Below are 25005 nucleotides of genomic sequence, written 5' to 3'. Positions count from 1 at the left end.
CTTAGTGCAAACACAATATGTTCCAGGAGCTACTTACAATGGGTGTAGCCAGCACAAGCTCAACCACCTCCTGCTTTCTGAAGATATCCAAGCACCTCTGCCTAAGATACATGACCATATGTAGCTAGTTATCAGGGGATAGAAAACAATTGTGAGAGTTTGAGAACTTTTTAAAAATTAATTAAATTTTTATTTAAATTATAAAGAGAATATAAAAAAATTTCTCTCTTTATTTTGAGAGAGAGAGAGAGGAGAATCCCAAGCAGGTTCTGTGCTGTCAGCACAGAGCCCGATGTGGGGGTCCATCTCACAAACTGTGAGATCATAACCTGAACTGAAATCAAGAGTTGGATGCTTGACTGACTGAGCCACCCAGGCGTCCCACATATGAGAATTTTTAAATGAAAAACTAAAAGAAAAAGAAACACACACACATCCTTAGTTACTTCTACATATGACTCTGATGTCAAGTGTGTGTTATAAGCAACCGGATGGTTTCAGTATATGTGAGATGATGGGAGCCATCCAAAGTGTGGTCCTGTAGCAATAACACAGACAAGGGACAAGAACACACCACTCACAGTCTGCATTAATGAGAACTGTGTTATTTATTTAACATTCATATGTCTCTGATTTCCTAGCAATTTTTTTTAATATCTAATGCTTCATGAATTTGTGTATTATCCTTGTTCAGTGGCCATGCTAATCTTTTCTGTATCATTCCAATCTTAGCAAATTCTTAAATTCATGGATTCTTTCCAGAAAGCAGACCAAATATTATGGTTTTTATTTAGAAATATGGTCACTATTACAATACACCATTGAAGAATGTCCAGGCTATGACTTGAGTTTCAGTATCATTCAACTGCTTATATTGAGATTTAAGGACATTGATTGCTTATAAGCTATTTGTCATGTGGAATTCCATTTTTATATGGTGTTACTCTTATTATTACGATTGCTATTATTTTTTTCATCTTTTTCCAAAACTGGAAGGGTGTGAAGTGTGTGTGCATATGTTGGGGGAGGAGGAATGTAGAAACAGACTGATATAAAAATCAAATCGGCTAACTACCATATTTAGAAAAAAGCAATCACTGTCACATTCTATTGGATTTCTTTATGCTTGTACACAATTATCAATATTAAAAGGCAGTAAATTTGGGGTGTGAGAATGATTTTTGCTTATTCCATTTGAAAAGGACTGTCCATTCCTTTAAAAAGTCCATTTATGGGGCATCTGAGTGGTTCAGTCCGTTAAGCATTCAACTTCTGCTCATGTCATGATCTCACAGTTTGTGGGTTCAAGCACTGTGTTGGGCTCTGTGCTGACAGCTCAGAGCCTGGATCCTGCTTCAGATTTTTGTCTTCTCTCTCTGCCCCTCCCCCACTCTAAATTAATTAATTAATTAATTAAAAAATAAAACTAAGGACTACATTTATTTGTTAAAACAAACTTTACTGTTGAGGCTCCCACCTCTTAAAATCTATCAAAACACCATCATACCCTAGGATTCTTTCTGTCACTGAATTTTGAAAGTATGTGTGCTTTGAAATCCCTTCTCTCCTGTGGCAGAGAAGACTGAATGGAGTCCGTCTCCATGTTGACGATTGTGGATCCTGGAAGGCAGAGAAGTTCTTATGTATCTCTATGTGGCCATCTCTGCATCTGCCTGGCACACAGCAGTTTTTCAACGACTGGGTAAGTTGAATTCTTTCCACTGGCCATCACACTGTTGAAAAACAGTGTATACTGAATGTTCAGTGTATACTGAAACATTCTCTTAGACACGAAAAGTGCTTAGAACTAGAAATTATTTGGATCACTTCTCAATATTGTTTTTCATTGTTCAAGTTGTGAAAGCAGTTGTGTGGCATTTATCCCCATCATTAAGAGAAATCATAGGCTGCTTCAAAATTTACTGTTCAGCCCTACAATGGAATAACAGAGGTTATTTTTTAAAAGTTCATCAACTATATAAAAGTTGTTTAAATGACCCAACCATCAAAAACAACATGGCTTAAATTAAACTTTTGGGAGAATTTTAAAAGGGAGTTTCTCCTCCCTTATCTTATTTTTCTCAACAAAGAAAAATTTTAGTTTTTTAAATCAAAGTTTGAAAGCCTTTGTTTTCACAGGAAATAAACTAAATGTTCATTAATCTAAATAGGAAATGATAGTTTACTTCTCAAGTTCAAGACAAATGTCAGGATTTTCCCCGAGAATTAATATTATAAATGTTGTAATTTACGAAGATCTTGAATGTAAAAATTCCCAATTGTAAAGTATTTTTATTTTAAGCTTTACACATTGGAAAAGTAATTTACCGTGTTGCCTCATTATGAATGGCTGGCTTCCTTAAAAAGGTAATCCAGTTAGATTTTTGGGGGAGTCTCTTCAATGTGTGGAGTTATGCTACTTCCTTTTTTACTTCACTTAGTGCCTAGCATAGGCCTCAAATACAGCTTCAGATACAAAATGAGGTAGAAGGCCATGAAACAAACTGATAAGCGTGGCCCACAGCATGGGTTACATAGTGTTACAACCAGGTAATTTCTCATTGTTCATGTGTTTTCCTCAAGTTACAATCATCTCTAAATGTTTTTCAGGGGTGATTTAGTGGTCTGTGGAAATGACCTAACCTAACAATAACCCACATCTCTTTTTTTCTCCTTCTTTTCTGTTCTTTTGCTATGGGCCACTGTATTCCTGCAACAAAATTGTAGTAGAAACACAATGTAATCTAAATATTTCTCCTGATTTTCAATTAATGATATATTGGTATGCAAGCATGTTTGTATGTGTGTATTTGACAAAACATGCCAGATGTATTCATTAGATTGTGCTCCAAAACAAACCACCTTAAAATGTAGTGGTTTAGCACAATCACCAATGAAATAGCTCATTGTTCCATGGGTTGGTAATGTGGGCTAGGCTCTGCTAGACAGTGTTTCTGCCATTAGCTGGACTCATTTCTGGGTCTTTAGTCAGCTGCAGATTATCTTAGTGGCTCTGCCTTTAGGCTGTCAGCTACAGTAATGGAGCAGCTGGGCCAAGGGTCTCTCCTCACCCCACAGGCTAGCCCAGCCTTGTTCATATGGTGGTTCTGGCTTGAAGAGCCCAACAAAGCTTAACCATCAAAGGGTAACTCCCAGGGCCCAGTTGATTTTCAACCCTCTGCTTTTATCACTTGGAACTGACCCATTGACCAAAGCAAGTCACATGTCCAAACCCAGAACCGGCTCAGGGACGTCCCTCCAAATACAGGGAGGCATGAACAAAGCAGAGCTATTCCTATAGTCAATGTAGCACTCACTTGAATACTCTAAAAGAAGGCATTAACCAAGAAAAATATCTCCTCTTAGGTGCCTTTCTCCCCTAGAGCTGAAGTAAATTGATAACATGGATTAACCTGTTGGCCTAGGAGAAACTGCCAACAACAATGGTTAATGGTGAAATCACTAAATAGAAACTAAATCATTATTATTCTATAGTGAGCAGCTATTTACAAAATTATAAGGCTAAGATAATCAAGAACATTTTAGAAAAAAAAGATGATCAAATTATACCATGAGATATTAAGCTGTACTATAAAATTTTAATAATAAGAAACTGATACCAATATAGCTACATAGATGAATTGAATAAAATGTAAATTCTAGACCCATATTTAAAATATATATATATATACCTTAATACTTGATAAAAGTATGATTTCAAGTCAGAGAAAATAGATTTGTATTTATTTACTCAACATATATTTATTAAGCCACTATTATTTGTTCCTCTATCAGTGTTTCTTAAACCTCTGACATGGGCCTAGCATTGTTTGAGGTAGAGAAGGCAGAGCCCTGAACCTAGAATTCAAAGTTCCTGTTTTCTTAGAGCTAAAGTTTTAATGAGAAGAGACATAAAATATACAAATCACCCAAAACAATAAATACACAGTCATTAACAAAACAGTGAAATGAATTCACATAGTGACAATTGTCACTAGGACAATAAAATAAGGGACTGCATTAGAGAAAGATTGGAGGCCTCATTTGGATATGATGCCCATGGAAGGTGTCTCTGAGGTGGTTACGTTTAAGAAAAAAACAGAAAAATCAGCTGTGTTGAAAGCTAAGTTTTCTAGGCAGAGACCTGACAAGAGCAAAGGAAATGAGGCTTGGTATGTTTCAAGAACAAAAGACAAACCAGAGCCGCAAAGTATAAAGTCAGTACCAGGAAAACAGAATCAATCAAATCAAAGAATAGGGAACTGGGTCATGGGACCGATGGGAAGGAGTTCAGATCTAGATTTTATCCCAGATGTGGGAGGCAACCAGCAGAAAGGTTTTCAGCAAAGAAAATCAGAGATGGTATTATGATCTGATTTTTGAGTGGAGAAGATTATGCTGGTTACAAGTGGAGAATGGGCATAGTGAGACAAGAGTGAAGGCAAAGACCAATTAGGAGGTCATTGCAGTGTTTGAGGAAGAAGTGATTCCAGCGTAATTTAGGGGAGAGTGGAGATTCAGAGACTAAGATACAACGTCAGAACTTGCCGATTTACTGGGAGTGGATGAAGGGAAAGAAAGAAGTCAAAAGTAGACTATTAAACATTTGGCCTGAGCGCAGAGAAGGACAAATATCATATGTTTGCACGTATAGGAGGATTAGGAGGAACTTGACGGAGGAACAAGGGGGAGAAGAAGGGCAGAAATGGTGGGGGAAAGGGAGAGAGGCAAACCATGAGAGACTCTTGAATGCTGACAAAAACTGAGGACTGATGGATGTGGGGGGGAGGGGGGAGGGGCATGGAGGAGGGCACTTTGGGGATGAGCACTGAGTGTTATGTAGAAACTAATTTGACAATAAACTATTTGTTAAAAAAAAGTAAAATAAAATAAAATATAAAAAAAAAAAAAACATTTGGCCTGAGCAACCGTGAGCCTGATAGCCACTGTGCTAGGCTTTGGGGATACAATGGAGAATAAGAGATAGTCCTTGCTTTGTGGAGTTTGTAATCTATAATTATTTAATAAATGTTACATCGTTAACAAACTACTAGTTTAGAAAAATTAAGTTAGATTTAAATATCCCAGGTTTTCAGGCAGATAGATCAATGGAACAGAATAGAGAACCTGTTAAGAAACACTGATGGAAAAATAATGGACCCACAAATGCATGGCCAACTCATCTTTGACAAAGCAGGAAAGAATATCTAGTGGAATAAAGACAAGCTCTTCAAAATACAGTGTTGGGAAAACTGGACAGTGACATGCAGAAGAATGAAACTGGACCACTTTCTTACACCATACACAAAAATAAATTCAAAATGGATGAAAGACCTAAATGTGAGACAGGAAACCATCAAAACCCTAGAGGAGAAAAGTGGCAACAACCTCTTTGACCTTGGCCACAGCAACTCCTTCTGTCTGAAAGCAAGCGAAACAAAAGCAAAAATGAACTATTGAGATTTCATGAAGATAAAAAGCTTCTGCACAGTGAAGGAAACAATCAGCAAAATTAAAAGGCAACCAACAGAATGGGAGAAGATACTTGCAAATGAAATATCAGTAAAGGGATAGTATCCAAAATCTACAAAGAACTTACCAAATTCAACACCCAAAAAACAAATAATCCAGTGAAGAAATTGGCAAAAGACATGAACAGACACTTTTCCAAAGATGACATCCAGATGGCAAACAGACACGTGAAAGTATGTTCAACATCACTCATCATCAGGGAAATGCAAATCAAAACCACAATGAGATACCACCTCACACCCTGTCAGAATGGCCAACACTAACAATTCAGGGAACAACAGATGTTGGTGAGGACGTGGAGAAAGGGGAAATCCTCTTGCACTGTTGGTGGCAATACAAACTGGTGCAGCTACTCTGAAGAACAGTATAAATATTCCTTAAAAAGTAAAAATAGAACTAACCTATGACCCAGCAATTGTACTACTAGGTTTTTATCCAAAGGACACAAAAAATGCTGATTTGAAGGAGCACATGTACCCCAATGTGTATAGCAGTACTATCAACAATAGCCAAATTATGGAAAGAGTTCAAATGTCCATCAACTGATGAATGGATAAAGGAGATGTGGCATATATATACATGGTATATACATGGTATATATATGGTATATATATATATATATATATATATAATGGAATATTACTCAACAATCAAAAGGAATAGAATCTTGGCATTTGTAACAAGGTATATTATGCCAAGTGATATAAATCAGTCAGAGAAAGACAAATATATGATTTCACTCATATGGGTATTTAAGGAAACAAAACAGATGAACATATGGGAAAGAAAGGAAAAAAATAAAATAAGATTAAAAAACAGAGGCAGGTAAACAATGAGAAACTCTTACATATAAAGAACAAACTGAGCGTTGCTGGAGGGGAGGTGAGGACAGGCTAAATGGGTGATGGGTACTAAGGAAGGCACTTGTTACGATGAACACTGGATATTATATGTAAGTGATGAATTACTAAATTCTACTCCTGAAACCAAAAAATAAATAAATAAAAATCATAGTTTTACATCACAAAGGTTAGATGAATTGAATGTTAAATTTGATGTATGAATAATATCTAAATAAATAAGCTAGAAGAAAATAAATATGCATACTTACATACTTTAAGGATGGGAAAGCTGTTTAACACTGAGATACAAGTGTTAAGGAAAAATATTAATAGATTGAATATTGAAATACTCAAACTTTTGAATGTAAAAAATCTACAATAAACAAAATTAAAAAGCAAATAATACTTGTGAAATGTATTCATAGCATTTATGATGAAGAGTTGCTGTGCCTAATATATAAAGAGATCTTACAAATCAATATGGAAAAGATGTGCAAAGACTATGAGAAGTAAAAAAAAAAGCAAAAATACAGGGGAAATCTATAGAAAGAATTCAATATTATTAGAAAATCAATAATATACATATTTAAAATAGAATGTGATTGGTAAATAAAAAAAATAATCTAGGAGTTGTCCTAGGAGTATAAAGTTGACACTTTTTTTGAGAGAAATTCTTTAAAAATACACAATTCTCTCTCAGTTGGCAATTTCCTTTTTGGAAACGTATGTAAAAGACACTATCCTGGTTGTGTCCTGCTATATATACACATTTACTTCAGTCTTATTTACAGTAATATAAATTTCTCACAATAGGGAACCGATTAAATAATGCTTTATATGGTGTAATACAGTACAGCCAGTTAAAATCACATTGCAGGGGAAAAAAAAACCCCGACTGACATATGGTAGATAGTTCATAATATGTTTTATGTGATAAAAGCAGGTTATAAAACATCAAGCCAGAGGTAATAGCATTTTGGTAAGTACCTGTACAGAAACCATGTCAATGAAGACATACACCAAATTGTTTATATATTTGAGTGTTGAGAGTGTAGGTGACTTTTTCTTCTACGTGTCTGTGTTTTCAAACTTTTCACATTGCACGTGTGTAACTATGTATTTTTTTATATTACAAATTTATATCTATGTCTATATGTATTTATGGAAGGATAAGTACTCACAAATAAAAGGAGTCACTGAGCCTCTATTGGAAGGTAACTAGTTGGAAACCGGAAGTCAGAATAAAGCCTTTAAGGATGCTTGTGATGAAAAATGCAAAACAAAGTTGCCCTGATACTGATAATAAGCAAATGATCCCCATAAGAGTGCAGGCAGTGGAGGTGGAGCATAACCTTAGACAAAAAAGTTCTGGAATCTGGAAGCCAGAGACACTGCAGCTCCCTTTAGTCATCACTCAAAGGTCAGTCCGTACAGCAGGGGGTTATGGGGACAACTAATCTAGTTAACGCCCACAAGTAACCCCAATTTACACTTTCCTTATATACAAGGTTGTAGAAGCTTTGACTGTGGTCTAATAAGTTGATTTTGTTCAGTTTATTAAAATAACCCCCCAAAATGATAAAACCCATCACTCCTGACCTTCACATACAAGATAAACAGATAAACTGTTTGACCTTTTCAACATACAGAATCCTTAAAACACTATATTTATCAAACAGGTAACCTGTAAATCTAGAAAAATGGTCTCTCCATGACTTTGATATTTGAACTCAGAGGACACCAAAGGTCAATTGTGCCTACTGAACTCATTGTTGAATTGTATAGAATTTCTTTTGAGGTTTTACACTTGTAAAAATGGTTTACGGTTCACACTTGTAAAAATAACTTTTAAATTATCAATGATTGCTTTACATGGGAAACATAAATGAACAATGATACTAAAAAGTGCGTGTGTGTGTGTGTGTGTGTGTGTGTGTGTAAATAAAAGCACTTGGTATTTCCATAGCATCTGTCATTGGAGGGTCTCTAAGTCTTTGGTGCCCTTTTTGAAATTGGAGGTATCGAGGAAAAGCAAAGTCCCCAAATTCCATTCAGCAGCCCAATGACTGAATAACTGTTTAATTCTTTTTTTATACTTCATTACAACAGTTTTTAAACTTTGACACTTACAAGATTCTTCTTTGGAACTTAAAAAAAAATATATCGATGCCTGCTGTCTACCTAGACCTACTAGATCAGAGGCTCATGGGGAGGAGGCGCAGAGGCGTGCAGGTTCAGTGAGTTATAGAAGTGGTTCTGGTGTGCCCCGAGGTGTGCGAACCACTACTGTGGGTGAAAAGGTGCTGGCCGGGAAGGAGTTGGCAATAGAACAAGGAAAAGAAAATGGAGACATTTCTTATTCAAACCGAACATTTTTAAAAGAAAGACGTGTGAATAATGACATTCCTTCCTGGGTAGTGTCATTTCTTATGGACCATTCATCTGTAATCTGGATAGAGAGTAGAGGTTAGAGTTAGTCTAATTCGGTGATTAATGTCACTTCACTTCTCACGATGTGTGTCAGAGAGCAAAGGAGCGTTCCTATCAGCTGCTCCTAAGAAAGAAAGTAAACACTCCCAACATGCACTGAGGGAAAGGGAGTGGCTCAGGTTTCTTACACGTCCCTGGTCTGGCAAAAGGGGGTAATAATTAACAGCTTCTGGGGCTTGATGATCCTGCGGAAGGGCACTGCCAGGTGCAGAGCTGAGCCTCGCAGAGCCTCGGGCCGTCACTCCCCCGCGCTTGGCCCTGACCTCCATGACAGGTGAGGGAGCCCTGCCTTTCCAAGGGACAGCCGGGATCTGTGAATCTGTGGCTGAGCAGGACAACAAACTCTCGGAGCAAGTTCGGCTCAACAGCTCAGGTAAAAAGGCTTCTCCTGGTCGTAGTGTGAATAGCAGGTGAAAAATGGGGGTAGGGAAAAGAACCCGTCTAACCCACCCCCCGATGTCAGGTAGAGGGCAAGTTATTAGAAAGCGGAAACTTGGGCAGCCCAAGCTGACTGTGGGCATGCAGCAGACCAGATGAAACTCAGACATTGCTTTTCCTTCGGATCGTCTGCAGAATACCCTGTCCTGACACAGGTAAGCATGTGGGGAGGAGGGAAAGGCATGGAGGTACGTGTGGCCACTGAGGCCCTTTTCCTTCTCCTCAAGGGAAGTAGTTCAATGAGCGCTTTATCTGGAACTGCACACACCCTCACAAAGGTACACCCCCCCTTTGTCTTAAATCAGCAGATGTGAAAGGTTCCTTTAAGTGAGGGTTCCTCTAAACTTTAATATATTTCCACAAAGCTACAGAGACCCATCCCTCTAAAAACTGAAAAGGACTTCTGATATAATTTAAGAGTTCACCAAACAGCGAATGAATAAGTATAATTAAATGGGAGTCCATGAGCTAAGGAAACAGGTTCTGAAGGGAGAGCCCTAAGTTCAAATCCTGGCTTTGCCACTTATTAGTTCGTCCCTTAGCAAGTCACTTAACCTAGCTAGCCACGCCTCAGTTTGTTCTGTAAAACAAGCCCCATAACAGGATATGCCAGCGGGGCTTTGAGGAGAATTAAACACTTTGCAAGCATCCTGTGAGTGGTACCTCCAGTTAGCATTAAGAAATAAGCAGCTCTGCCAAAAGGGCCAGATCAGGAGGGTGAGCTGAGCTGGGGAGACCGGACAGTGTGGAGGTGGTGACGGTGTCTGGTTTCCAGGGAATGGGTCTAGGACACATGAGCAAGTGGACAAATAATCACCTCTGTGAATAGCAATGAAATTATCTGGCTTCTTGCTACTTTTCAAATAGTGTACACAGTGGCAAATTCAGCATTATTTGCTACTCAATCACTTTTGTGTTGGAGAAGTCATGTTCGTATTAACTGTTGTTTCTAAACAGAAAATATAATTTTATAGTAGGAGAGTTACACCAACCCCATATTGTACAGATGTGACATTTAATTTTATAAGACAGATAAGCCTTGAACAACTTTGATGAGACAGACCATTGTAGCACTGTTTTGGATTGTTTGTATTGAAGTGATACAGACTTCCATTTGTGTTTATGGAGAAACATAGAAGAACAACACTTGTGTCTTGTTGGTCTTTACCTCTGAACTTAAATTATAGGGAAGTGACCTTTATGAAATTTTATTTAAAGGGCACTTTTGTTAATGTTGTTGTTAGTTTCATTAATGTTGATAACTTTGAAAGGAGGACAAACTTAGAAGTTGCAACTAGCAAAGTATTTTCATTGATGGCATTTTATATTTTTATTTTTATTTTTTGGGTTTTTTTTTTTTTTTTTTGAGAGAGAGTTAGAGACAGTGTAATCAGGGGAGGGTCGGAGAGAGAGGGAGACACAGAATCCGAAGCAGGCTCCAGGCTCCGAGCTAGCTGTCAGCACAGAGCCCGACGCGGGGCTCGAACCCACGAACCGTGAGATCAGGACCTGAGCCGAAGTCGGACACTTAACCAACTGAGCCACCCAGGCGGCCCTATTTTTATTTTATTAATGTACATTTAAATGGTTTGCAGTTGATCTCAGCTTAATATCATCATTGTTTTAATGGATTCTTGTTTCAAACCGTTGATTTGAGATTCTCCCGTGTACTTATAATAAGATATTGACTAGAGAATTGTGGATAGAATTCTAAAGCCAACCAAACTGAACTTTCCTATGTTATTGTCCTCTAGGTTTTGATTTTGTTAGTTTTGTAGCTAAAACTTATAAAATATTCTAACCTATATAAAATATATAGCTAATATATTTAGAATATAATTTTATGCCAAATAGACATGGTTGGAACTTCTTAAACCAAATTATTTGATTTAATATTTCATAATGTTGTATGTCTAAACAAACAGCAACCCCAACTGAGACAAATCTACTTAACTGTACTTGAGATTAATATGAGATTAATTTATCTAACCATATAAGTAGGTTAAGTCTTCCTAGTTAAACTCTATTTTAGTGTACATATGTTTCTCTACTATTTCCGATATGAATAACATTTTAAGATATACTATTAAATGTATTTATCCATCGAGAGAGAGAGAAATAACCAGCAATAAGAAAAAAATAAATTCCCAATTATATTGAAGATAGTGTAACACATACGTAATATTTTTTAACATGTAAAAGTTTCATATTTGATACTTGTTTAACTTTTCCTAAAATAAGAAGCATCCTGTACTTTTCATTGAAATAGAAATCCAGTCCTGACAATTAACTTGTATAGATTCATTAAAGATAGGGAATTTAGGATTTCTAGAGATATAGGAGCTTCCTATCAAACTTTAGATTTTGGGTGGCTCAGTCAGTTAAGCATCTGACTCTTGGTTTCGGTTCAGGTCATGATCTCATGATTCATGGGATCGAGCCCCCTATGTGGGGCTTCATGCTGACAGTGAGGTGCTTGCTTGGGATTCTCTCTCTCTGTCTCTGCCCCTCCCCACCTTGCTCTTTCTTTCTCTCAAAAATAAATAAATAAACATTAAAAAACATTAAAAATAAATAACTAAATAATTAGCTAAATAAAATAAAAGTTTCACTTTTTTCTCTTGCCATTTGCAATGACATGGATGGAGCTAGATAAAAGAAGTCCACCAGGGAAAGACAAATACGATATGATTTCAGTCATATGTGGAATTTAAGAAACAAAATAACTGAGCAAAGGAAAAAAGAGAAAGAGCGAGAGAAAGAGAGAAACCAAGGAACAAACTCTTAACTACAGAGGACAAACTGATAGTGACCAGAGGGGTGGTGGATGGGGGATGGGGAAAACCAGTGGTAGGGATGGAGAGGAGCATTTGTCGTGATGAGCCCTGGGTGCTGCATGGAAGTGTTGAATCACTATATTGTACACCTGAAACTAATATTACACTGTATGTTAACTAACTAGAATTAGTTAGATTTAAAAAATTAAAGGTCAGATTTTTAAAAAAATTTTCAAATATAGGCCAAAGAACCTCTAAGGAAGAACTTCTGAATATTCTCTCTTTGCCCTGAGGTCTAGTGTTAGAGAGGGTTAGGTTTTGTTGCAGAAATCTGTCTTTCAAAGCTATCAGATATGGTGATTTCATCACTTCATAACATCATTTCAAGTTGTAGACTAATGCCACTGCTTTCAGTAGTGGAATGTGACAGTGTCTCCCTTTTAAGTGATGACCGTGTAATCATAATCATCTAAAGGACCACCTTCCCATCACCATCCCAGGGCCTATCAAGAGCAGAAAGTGCTCACTCTGCAGCCAACATATGAATAAGAACAAGAACAATGATCCATGATCCCTGTGAAGTCAAGTTTAGAATTTCTCTTGTAAACTAGACGAAGCAGAAACTTTGGGCTGTACCACAGCGGAAGTTCCAGAAGATGCCTTCGGCAGACTGAGCAGCTCCCTCCCAGACTGAGTGGTGGCCAGATGCCTTGAGTCCTGAAGTAGCTGAAAGCCCGCGTGCTTCTGCTATAGTTCCTGAGCCCTGGGGGTGCTTGGAGACAGTCAAGCCAGGGCGTTAGTGTTCTGCTAGTATGGAATAGAATATTAAAGGTTGGCATTTCAATTGAGATGCCACTGGGACTGACCGGAATGGCATGTGCACATAGAAACCTGGGTGTTTGATCCATACCCTGTTGAGTCCCATCTTAAATTCAAGCATTATAACACATTGTTATTTGCATCTCAAAACAAGCAATTCCTAACTGCAACAAATATCACTGAATAAGGTGATAGTTTTTACATCCCAGTTCCTCACTTTTGCCATCTTTGCAAATGAGGCAAATTCTTTAGAATTATGGAGCCAGATATTTCCCAGAAACCACACTTCTCTGGACTCTTTTACTGTTTTACTAAGAACTAATAATGGATAGAAGTACAGACGGGGTTTTTTCCATTTCCTTGAAGTCATATAATTGTATATAGATCTGTTCTTTTCAACTTCAAGGTTCCTGGTCAGAGCTGAGAGAAAACAACTTTATTTTGGAGCTTAATACATGTTTGTGACTTTCCATTGCTTTTTCAGGTCAAGACAATAATAAAAAAAAATTTCTTGCATACCACTCTGAATATAATCTTACTTCATAATTTAAATACACATTTTCTATTCCAATGTGTTATTTTTCATTTTTTTTTCTTAGTAACTTTTATGGTGTGTGTTATGTAAGATATGTTCCTTGTATATGATTTAGAAGGAACATATGAAATCAGAAAGAAAATAATTATCACTCATGATTTCATAGCTTATAGTTTTATGCTTAATATTTTAATATACTTCCTTATATATTGGATATATTCTTTCTTTTATATATGTTTTTAACTACATATTTAATATATATACCGTCACTCTAAAAGGTACAAAAATGAAATAAGCAATAAACCTGTTCTAAAGGAATAGTCAAATTAAGTAAAGTAACCTATAGTTAGAGAAAGCAGTAAGTAATTAGAAAGCTGCTGATATTTTGCTGTGAAAGCTCAGAGGCAGGAAAAATGTTCTTTGGCTGGGGAATCTTGGGAAGTTAACACCTATATCCTTTTAGTTCATTATAAAATTCTGAACTGTTTGGCACGTCATGCAGCAGTGACCTCAGGAGTAAGGGGCTACGGATACAGCTGTAGGTTCCATTTCCTGTGCCTAGCACAGGGGCAAGCCCAGAGAGGAAGCTCATGAAATATTTGTGTACTATACAAATGAGTGAACCAAATTTTCCACTTTTTAAACAAGTAACCATTTAATCCATGATAGGTCACAGGAAGGTACGTTAAGTGACTGGCCCATGTGAGTTCACTGGGGCCGGGATTCACCTACCACCCTCTGGGCCTCCTTCTGGTACCTGGCCAATCCAGGCAAGCACACATCGAGGCAGGATACAGCACAGCGGGGAGGCCAGGCACAGATGCTCTCTGATGCTCCCAGGTCTTAGTGTGGCCTGCAAGCTGGAGCTGTCTGACCCTGCCTTCCCAGCCTCCTCATCTTGTCTATCTGCCTAGACTGAGCTGCCTTCCCAGGCTCTGCCCTTCCCTGCCGAGTCACCTAGGCCCATCTGAGCTTAGACCCATCTAGTACTTCCGGGACTGTTTATTTCTCCGGGACCTGATTGCTGACCTAGTTTCCTACCCCATGAGCTCCATCCTATCTGGACAAAGGAAAAACTAAATAACCAAACTTATTAAATAATAATCTTATTTCATATACAGTCAAAATCAATAAACTGGCCCGAGGACCAGATAGATAGCTTGTTTGACTCACCCTCCCAGTAAAGTACATAGACTTGTAACAACTACCTTCCTCCTCAAGGCATAGTTTATTATGCTCTACGAAACCAATCGTGACTATCCAAAATAAGACCTCTAGGCTTCTAGAATTATCGTTTTTCCTTTCTTCATAAATCCTCATCTCTGCTAATCATGACCTCTCTTATCTTGCTCTTAAGCTTTTTGAGAAAACTAGCTCAGATCCTTAGATCTACCCCGCCCCTATTATTTAGAAGGTATTTACAAATGTCTTACCAGGTTTTAAATTGCTATGAGTCATGGCTAATGGGAATTGAGAGGGGAAGCTGAATTCAAAGATCTATTTCTCACCTCGGCAATTAATAATAAAATGAGACTTTTGCCAAATTACATTTTTACCCTTCAGGTATCTAGACTGTTTGAATAATTTGTTGAGCCAATTTTTAGATTCAGATACGGCCAATATGATTCCTCTTCAATGAGCACATATTGCCCATGAACAAAAATTTTATCCTGTTGTTTTTTTTTCTTCCATAAATTCCATTTAACTGCCTTCCTTCCTAAGGTCAGGGAATAACGTTAAGTGCTTATGAAATCCTTTAATCACACCTGAAGTTTTCTGATTGGCTTTAGCATAGCTCACCAGTTTGACAACATAATTCCGCAGCAATTGTTCAGTGTCTTTAATGACACCTTAGCTATTTTCTGATAAATACAAATAGGAAGCCAACCAGGAAATTCCTGCAGTGATTTTCAGCCCATCACTATCAATTGCACTTTATGATTGTAAAAACTTCCACTGGTGATTCTTCAGTTCAATATCTGCCCAACATCTAGTCTCCGCAAAGCTATCATGCTAACGATGTGGTAAAAAAAATTTTTATAAATAACAATTAACCCCTCAGGCCACGTCTGCGACTCTACATTTGGTCAGTCACTCAGCAAATATGAATGGAATTCCTTACATGTCCCAGGCAAAATTCTAAGAGCTGGATGTATACAGATAAATACAAAAAGCCCTGATCTGAAGAAGTTCATGTTGTGGTTGGGGAAGACAGATAAGTAAATAAATAAGATCCTTTCAGATACTGTGACGTACCTAAGTGGAAATCATGTGGTAGGTGGCTGACCGGCATTTGCCACCGGAAAGCTTCTGGGTGAAGAGATACTTGGACCAAGATCAGCACGATGGGAAACAGATGTGGAAGTCTAAGGGCGGGTACTCTAAGTAGGAGGAGCAGCAAGTATAAATCCCTAAAATGGCAATGAGTTTAGGAAGTGATGGAAAACCAGCTAAAAGGCCAATGTAGACTAAATGTAATCAGTGAGGAAAGTAATGAAGGGAATGAACACTGAAGAGATTGATGGGATTTTATGGGTAATTATAAGGAGGCTATATTTTATTCTAGCTCATTCTTGGAAGTCATTGGAAGCTTTTATTCATCAAATGATGAGATTTAGTCTTTAAAGTTATCATCCTAGATTCTGCTAGAAAACGGAAGACTAGTCACTGGTGGATGCTGGGAAACTAGCCATGAGACTAATGCAGAAATTCAGGAGTAAGGTGATGATGGCTTACCTCAGGGTGGTAGCACGAGAAATAGAAGCTTTTGAGCTCAGGTGATACTGGAGGTACAACCATTAGGATTTACTTTTGAACTAGAATCTGGTGATAATAAAAGAGGAAAAGAGGGGCACCTGGGTGGCTCTGTCCATTAAGCGTCCAACTTTGGCTAAGGTCATGATTCCTCAGTCCATTTTGAGCCTCGTGTCAGGCTCTGTGTCGACAGTTCAGAGCCTGGAGCCTGCCTTGGATTGTGTATCTCCCTCCCTCTCTGACCCTCCCTTGCTCATTCTCTCCTCTCTTTCTCTCTCTCTCTCTCTGTCAAAAATAAATAAACATTTTAAAATTTTAATAAAAGAGGAAAAGATAAAAGTGAGTCTTAGTTATGGTGTCAAATTGGGTAGACGGGAAAGAATTGTCAGGGAGGGAATTCTGGAGACTGAAGAAAGTCAGTGGTCCTGTCTGGGCCATGATGGCATGGGAGAAGCCTGCTAGACATCCAAGTAGAGATTAAATAGATAACGACATGGGTCTGGAGCTCAGCAGAGAAGTTGGGTTCGAGATAGATTCAATTATCTGGAAGAAAGTGTAGACAGACAAGAGGACACGGCCGAGAATAGACCAGTAGAACAAGCCAGCATTCTGTGATTGTTCTGGACAGCTGGACAGGAGTCTGGACAGCTGTGAAATAGCAAAAAAAAAAAAAAAAAAAAAAAAAAAAAAAAAAAAAAAAAAAAAACAAGGCAAGGTTGTTGTGGTTACTGCTTTGTCTCAAAAGCCTCAAGAGAAAAAAAAGGGTTTCAAAAACAGGAAACAATCAACCTTGTCAAATGCTGCTATGAGAAAAAACAAGGAGAGAAAATGAACCATTTGGCAAGATACAGGCCATTGGAATGTGGGAGGAGAGGTGCAGGGAGGGGTCAATTTAAAGAATAAATGGTAAATAATTGGGATCTAGGAGAAGACAGTGTTTGGACAATGAGATCACCACTGGGGGATTCTCAGTAGGGAGCAGCAATAACCCTTTTTGTGGGTGATTCAAATGACAGCATCTAGAGGCAAAACTCAGGTTTTAGATGCAAGAGAGCAAGGGCTATGGAACCAAACAGCCCAGACCAAATCCTGTGAATGAGTAACAGGGATTTGTTGGGCTCATGGAATGTGCTGTGTTTTTCTCCCAAGGCAGCCCATGTAGCTTCTGACCTACAGAGTTGATTTGCCTGGTGGCTAAGCTTCTGTCGCTTCCAGCATAAGTCCTCCAGGAGACTCCCTTCCAATGATGAGCTATCAAAGAAGATGACATCCCCAACTAGAGGAACACCATTCTTTGAGCAAGAAGATAGGAGTAGAAAAATAAGGTATAGATCAAGAGCAACCATACAAGGTGGAGAGCAGAAAATGACATCAGAGCAGTGCAAATAATAGACTTTGGGGAGACTTGATAAGGATCCACTTGAGCAGAGACTAGGAAGAAGCAGAAATCGGGACATCAACCTCTGGTGATGAGGGCCCTCTCATGTGAGGTAACTAACTGGTGACAAGAGACTCAATGGCTTGAGATCCATTGGACCAGTAGGTCTGGAATTCGAGAAAAGCTTCAATTTTCAGTTTAGAAGAGTAGGTGTTGGTAGAATAGCAGAAAACCTGAATGTCAGGTTAGGAGAACTGGACTGTATTTGCTAAGAATTCGATCCCAGGAAGGTTTGTGAACATAAGATGATGTGATGTGTGATGGTCAAGATAGTAAAAGCATAAAGGGGAATTAGTGAAGCATTCAGCTTAGAGACTATTACAATTTGCCCAGTGAGATGTGCTCATAGCTTTGAAATAGATTATATAATTTCAAATAATGTGCTATAATGCATCAGGGGATTTGTGAAAATAGCTTTCCTTTTTTTTTTCTTTTTTCCTTTTCCCTTATTTTGAGCAGTGGGTGGAGGAATTATTCTTCTTCTGGAGAAAAAGGACATGAAATACCTTCCAAACACCTTACTCCACCCAAACTAAGCTGATTTGGAAGTAAAAGGAAGAAGACCCTACCCCTCTTTTTTAAAATTTTAATTTAATGTTTTATTTATTTCTGGGAGAGAGACAGCGTGAGCAGGGGAGGGTCAGAGAGAGAGGGAGACACAGAATGTGAAGCAGGCTCCAGGTTCTGAGCTGGCTGTCAGCGCAGAGCCTGACTCGGGGTTTAAACCCACGAACCGTGAGGTCATGACCTGAGCCGAAGTCAGACGCTTAACCGACTGAGCCGCCCAAGCGCCCCATCTTTTTTTTTTAATTAAAAGTTGAACTTTTCTCTCTAGACTAATATTTTATCCTGGCTATATCCCCTATGATTCTATAAGCTTGAAGCAATGGTAATTAAATATGTAATTTCTGCAAAATGGAATGACTAGAAAATATTAGACTTAAAATCTCTGGTCACACCCTAATGCCATTTAGATGAAGACGTAAAGGAGGGTATTATTCATGTCTGACCACAGTTTCCAGAGCCTGAAGGAAACTTGAAGGATGTTACATCACCCTTAATCAACACTTGCGAGTCAGAGCTTGATTTTAGATGCCTGGAAACTTAAAATTATGTTTGTAGGTCTGGGGCACAGTTCAGCCAATTTGAGTTGAGTGGCTGTAATAGAAGAAATGTATTCCCTTGCACAGAATCATATAGGAGAGAACTCATTCTAGAAATACTCCAAAAACAGATTTACCAAACTGGCAAATCCTTCCTTGCCTTTGGCCACCAATTCTGTAGTTTTTCAGTTTACATCGTACATTTTCCACTTTTCTGCACATCTCCAAACATTTACCTCACATTTCTTTTCTTTTCTACTTTAACTATCTTGTATTCTCATGTTGCCAAAATAATTTCAGTGGTTATAAAATGCTTTTGGGGGGGAGGGAATTATAGAAGTCTTTGGGAATTTAGTATCATCTTAAAGAGAATAACACTGAGCTGCCAAGTAAGTAGAGCTTTAAAACTGACTGAAAATTTTTTTCCATAAGTTTCTGGAAATTTCCTTTAAGACCATAATAAGAACAAGACATCTAAACTTTTTTTTCATAAAGTCCTGGAAATTTTACTATAAACTATAAAACCAGCAAGGGTTCAGAAACATTATTCCAGACAGGTGAAGTTCTTCATACAGCTTCTTTTTCTTTTTCTTTTTTTTTCCTTTTTTCATACTTCTCAATAAAAAGTAAGATCTGCACCAAAAAACAGCAGTTTCAAACACCCCAAGCACATCTGTGCATTATATATAGAGAGAACAGGAACATAACTTTTGAATCACTAAAACCTGGTAGTATCAGAACTGTGGATAAATTGAAAAACGAAAAAAATCCTTACAGTGCATTCCAATTCAAATACTAAAAATTCAGAAGTAGGATTCCTGGTAGGAGTTATGCCAAATTTAACCATACTGGATACATTCATTACCAGGAGTATAGCTAATATAGCCATCAACTGTAAAGTGATTATCAGCACAATTTTGATCCGGCAGTTTCACTTACAAATTTGCAAATCATTTGCATTTAACATGGGCCAACATTGTGTTTTGTATTGTACTTTCTTAGAAATATCTCCCTATCCTGTTTGTCTTTCTCTCTCGCTGTCTCTCCATTCTATAGTTGTCAATCTCTCAAGTTGATTACCAAGGAGACGACCATATGTCAAGTTATATATTTCTGGCCCATCTAGTATTTCTTCATATGCCCTCTTTATCATCTTTCTTCAGAGGCTGTTAAAACTAAATTATATGTTCCTCTGCCTTTACTACTTAGTTTCCCTAAGTTACATGAAGAATATAGTTTTCAGTTTCAAATAAGAAATATATCACGAGAGACAAAATGTATTTTTCTCAGAAGCACATATGGAGTAACAAAAACAGAGGAAAACACTTAAACATCTTAAAACTTATAAGGGTCGAGGGGGGGCAAGAGCAGAGATAATAAGACATTATTACTTGTTTTCAAACAAGTCACTTGGTGAAAAGTCATGAAAAGGTTTAGAAACTCACTCAAAATGTGTTGTAGTTAAAACGCTAAACTCTGAGCTTATTTTCTTACAATTGAACATTTTGGAGGGCATCTCATTTATCCTCAATAGTAATTCCCTTAGAAAAAAATCTTTGAAAAGAAGTTTGGAATGAGTCAATTTATAGAAAATCAAAAATTGTAATTTATATAACCTTTCCCAAATGCCAAAACAATGTTGGTGAAAAGAAACACGTAGAGGCCTTCAAGATTCAGACTTTGCTTCAAATTACATGTCCCACTACTTACCAAGTGTTGGAAACAGAGGTAATAACACCCACACCCTACTGGAATGGTCTGAGGACCAAGTAAGATAACATCTGTAAAGTGGCTCAGACAGAGTATAAGATCGGTGACACATGGTAAAAAAAAAAAAAAAGAAAGAAAGAAAAGAAAAGAAAAAAGAAATCTTTCTCTTTCCTTCCGTCCCCAACTGAACCCTCCTGCCCATATAAGAAACACTACATCAAGGGCGCCTGGGTGGCTCAGTCAGTTATGACTTCGGCTCAGGTCATGACCTCACGGTTCATGGGTTTGAGCCCCGTGTCAGGCTCTGTGCTGACCGCTCCGAGTCTGGAGTCAGCTTCTGATTCTGTCTCTCTCTCTCCCTTTGCTCCTCCCCTGCTCACACTCTGTCTCTCTCTCAGAAACAAAAATAAATAAACATTAAAAAAAAAAAAAAAAAGAAACACTACTTAAAAACGTGCCCCACATGATTTTACTCGCTAGGGACAAAGCAAAACTTTTCAATTNCGTTCCATACGGTTGCTTTCAAAGTACTTTCTTTTCAGGTGCTAAGCTGAAATCGGGGCACTTTAGAGGTGAGTAAATGTCAACCAAGTACTTGAAAAAAGTTCAAATCCAGTTTTAGAATGCAGATCAGACTTCATTCTCTGAATTTGTTAGACTTTTCTCCTCCTCGGGAACCTCATACACACCCTTGCAGGCTGCAACGTCTCCAGCAGCCCACAAGCCACGTGTGCGTTCCTGTCCTTAGTAAATAACTTTAATTAGCATGATGTAACAGATTTTAGCAGAAAGTGCATTATTCCACAGTGTTTTTTTCCAAGCATGTTGGCTGGCACCCTTTGCTGAAACAAAGGAATCAGCCACCTGCACCTCTGAGCACAAATTCAGCACAAAGAGCCAATGTTCCAGAGGCTGCTTCTACCTGGCCAGTAGAGCCAGAGGGCAATGTTTGCCCGGTTTCCATGGCCAGGGTCTTCTACAATCAAAGAAAGTGGGTCAAACACTGCCTGCCCCAGCATGCCCTGCAGTTGGGTTTATAAAGAGGACACCCCTGTCCTGAAGGCCACTGGACTCTTGTCTTTTTTTAAAAAAAAACTTTTGAATGTTTATTATTTTTGAGAGAGAGAGAGAGAGAGAGAGAGAGGCAGAGTGCGAGCGGGTGAGGGGCAGAGAGAGAGAGGGAGACACAGAATCTGAAGCAGGCTCCAGGCTCCGAGCTGTCAGCACAGAACCCGACACAGGGCTCCAACTCACAAACTGTGAGATCGTGACCTGAGCCGAGGTCGCCGCTTAACTCTTAACTCTTGCCTTTAATAAAGGCTAAGAGAGTTCTCTCTGACATTTCTTTTTTAAGGAATCAGGATTTTAAAATAGGTCAAGGGGGCGCCTGGGTGGCTCAGTCAGTTGAGCGTCCAAAAATAAACATTAAAAAAAAAAAAAAAAAGAAACACTACTTAAAAACGTGCCCCACATGATTTTACTCGCTAGGGACAAAGCAAAACTTTTCAATTTAAGTCAGAAATTAATTGATGAATGCATCACAGGAAAGTACCATTAACGTTATCCTCACATCTCAGGGTATCCTCAGATGCTCCCACAAAAGGGGAAAAGATGAGTACGATGGCTGACCTGTGCTCTTCCTGGATCTTCGTCAACGAGAGGACATTCATTACCAGGTAATCATACGCCTGTGTGTGTTAACCCTACTCAGCGGTCATTTGTGGATTATGCCCCAGGACTTTGTCTTTCTAAGCATGGTAAATGAACCCCACGATTGCTAATATGAATCAACAGTGGAGACAGTGAAGAGAAATTTGAATAAATGTCCCAAGACTGCTAACCTATAACCTTTCATGGAACAATCACTCACATTTCATAAATAGTGGTCTAATTCCACTGTAGTTGGCAGAATTCTCAGGAGCAGCTTTAAGTAGAGATCTAAGTCTCCTCATAAATTATATGGTCAAAGAATTAGTCCCAAAACAGGCCTTCCCCGTCCCCTTTTCTCCCTCGCTTACTCCTCCGGACACACTTCATTTTCACTGTGTCCCTCTTGATGTCAGGTTATGCAATATATGGAACATCCGCAGTTTGTTTTCTTATACACAGCAAATAGCATCTTATATTGGTTTGGGAATAACGGAGCAGGAATTTGAAAACTCTACAGCCAAGCACTGAACTGGCTGAGCTGGAGCAAAAGCAGATGGAGAAAGAAGGCAAGGGAAAACACACACACACACACACACACACACACACACACACACACACAATTGGCCCTGGAATATGACCCATGCTTCACTGGGAAGAGAAACAAAGCCAAACAAATGATAGAAGGCAGTGGATGTAAATGATGCTGGGTTGGGCCTAGGAAAGCAGAGAGAATTAACATGTTCAACAATGGAAATAAGTCAGAACTGAAGGATAAACATGAAATGTAAGAGGTGGGAAGAAGGTGGAAAGTAAAAGATAGTGGATTCATCTTTTCATTCCTCAAGTACATATTAATTGCTCCCCAAGGACAGGTATTCTTCTGGACCCTGAGCATTCGGCAATGAACCAAACAAAACCCTTAGCCTTACAATTGCAGTGTAAGCTAAATGAGTAACCATACATATTATTAGACACTGAAAGATGGGAAGAATAAAATAAAGTGGGAAAGGGAGTAATGAGTGCCGGGGGTGGACAGCTGGGGGTTATGATTTCATATGTGATGCCCAGAGAAGGCCTCGGTAAGAAGGTAGCGTTAGAGGAAAAGCCTGGAGGAGGTGAGCAAGCAAGTTATGCAGGTGTCTGGCTGGCAGCAAAAGGAACAGCAAATTCACAGCGCTGAGGCAGGTACATTTCTATAGGATAGAGGAAGCCAGGGTGGGAAAGTGAAGTAGGAGGGACATCAGAAGCGGAGGTTCCTGACATCATGGGCCAGAACACGCAGGGTCTCACAGGCCATTGCGAGACTTCACCTTTCCACCTATGAGAAGCCATTGAAAGATATTGAGCACATGGGTGACTGGATCAGTGTGGCTGTTGTGTTAAGAGTAGGCTGAAGAGGGGATAAGAGTGGAAGCAGAAAAGTTATCAAGGAGCTGAAAGTTCAGGGAAGGGATGATGGTACCTTGGGGCGAGGTAGCAGTAGCGGAGGTTTAAGAAAAAAGGTCAGATGTTGCATGTATTTTTTTTTAATTTTTTTACTTTATTTTTGAGAGACAGAGACAGAGCATGAATGGGGGAGGAGCAGAGAGAGAACGGGAGACACAGAATCTGTAGCAGGCTCCAGACTCTGAGCTGTCAGCACAGAGCCCGACATGGGGCTCGAACCCATGAACTGTGAGATCATGACCTGAGTGGAAGTTGGACGCTTAACTGACTCAGCTACCCAGGTGCCCCAGATTCTGCATATATTTTAATGGAAGAGAATGAAACTATGTTTTTGGTGGGGAGGATATTTCCAAGGAAAGGTATACAATTCTAGTGACCCTTATTTTGTGTCATGTTTTGAATCGACCAAATTGAGGAATGATCATTTATCTTTTGTAACCCAGAGCCCCTTTCAGGCGCTGGTATCCACATATCAATTGGAACTCCAGATGGTAAAGTAAAACTGTATAACATTTTTCACAAACGCCAGACTTAAAGATAGTGCTTCTCAAAATGTGGTCCATGTGCTGCCAATCAGACAATTGTTAACAATGCAGATCCTGGGCTCCATTTGTCAGTTAATCAGTTAGTTCTGACGTATACTGAAGTCTAAGAACCACTGCTCTGAGGAGGAAAGGATTAAAGTTCAAGAACTTCTGACCTGCTGAAATAAACAAAATCCCAGAGCCCGGGGAAACCCTTACAAAACGTCACCACCGACCACCTAGGATATCCAACATGTCACAAATCTGACAAACATCTCCACTCATTTATTCACTGGACGAATAGGCATTCCGCTCCCTCTCTGTGCTAGGCTTTGTTCCAGCAAACGAGACAGAAATTACAAACTTATTAGGGATTTTTATTTTCCTGCACAAAAATATGCAAAAATAATGGAAACTAATAGGAAAATAGATTCCACTTAAAGAAAATTTTGGCTTCAGCACATTTCATGAGAGCTACCTTTGATCGATAAAATAAGAAGTTGTGACATTAATAGCATAGCAGCAATAGAACATTTGTGTCTTACTGCTGAATGAGAATTCTCTGAGTTTAGAAACTTCCCTGGGTAAATGGTGTTGGCATAGTCAGCTTCATGCTCAACTGACTAAGTTTCCAGTTGCCGTTTCATTGCCTGGGGTCATCACTGCTCTGCCGCTTCACATGGTAAATATTCTAAGTGAGCTGAGTTCAAAAAAAAAAAAAAAAAAAACAGTTCCATACGGTTGCTTTCAAAGTACTTTCTTTTCAGGTGCTAAGCTGAAATCGGGGCACTTTAGAGGTGAGTAAATGTCAACCAAGTACTTGAAAAAAGTTCAAATCCAGTTTTAGAATGCAGATCAGACTTCATTCTCTGAATTTGTTAGACTTTTCTCCTCCTCGGGAACCTCATACACACCCTTGCAGGCTGCAACGTCTCCAGCAGCCCACA

At 38.7% G+C, this 25005-nt stretch overlaps 1 protein-coding gene and 1 non-coding gene across 4 annotated transcripts in view; one reads left to right on the top strand and one right to left on the bottom strand.

The window, feature by feature from the left end:
- Positions 1–649: 649 nt before the first annotated feature.
- LOC120231124 lies at positions 650–752 on the bottom strand. Its single transcript, XR_005528261.1, has one exon. It is a non-coding gene; the product is annotated as a U6 spliceosomal RNA (small nuclear RNA).
- Positions 753–8984: 8232 nt separating this feature from the next.
- The window catches only part of RASSF6 (Ras association domain family member 6), a 49993-nt gene continuing 33972 nt past the window's right edge, over positions 8985–25005 (top strand). The window contains exons 1-3 of one of the 3 annotated variants that reach the window (XM_039231001.1): positions 8985–9237; positions 17337–17512; positions 22016–22114. In XM_039231001.1, the coding sequence (XP_039086932.1) occupies positions 17451–17512; positions 22016–22114 (161 nt within the window). In that variant the 5' untranslated portion in view covers positions 8985–9237; positions 17337–17450. Of the gene's footprint in view, positions 9238–17336; positions 17513–17546; positions 17678–22015; positions 22115–25005 lie in introns of those variants that run through there. The other 2 variants (XM_039231002.1, XM_039231003.1) reach the window with 2 other exon arrangements.

Source organism: Hyaena hyaena, unplaced genomic scaffold, assembly GCF_003009895.1.
Source record: "Hyaena hyaena isolate Hyena2069 unplaced genomic scaffold, ASM300989v1 scaffold_54, whole genome shotgun sequence".
In the NCBI taxonomy this organism is placed as follows: domain Eukaryota; kingdom Metazoa; phylum Chordata; class Mammalia; order Carnivora; family Hyaenidae; genus Hyaena; species Hyaena hyaena.
The sequence above is the reverse complement of the archived record's forward strand: the minus strand, read 5'-3'. Positions and strand labels throughout refer to the sequence as shown.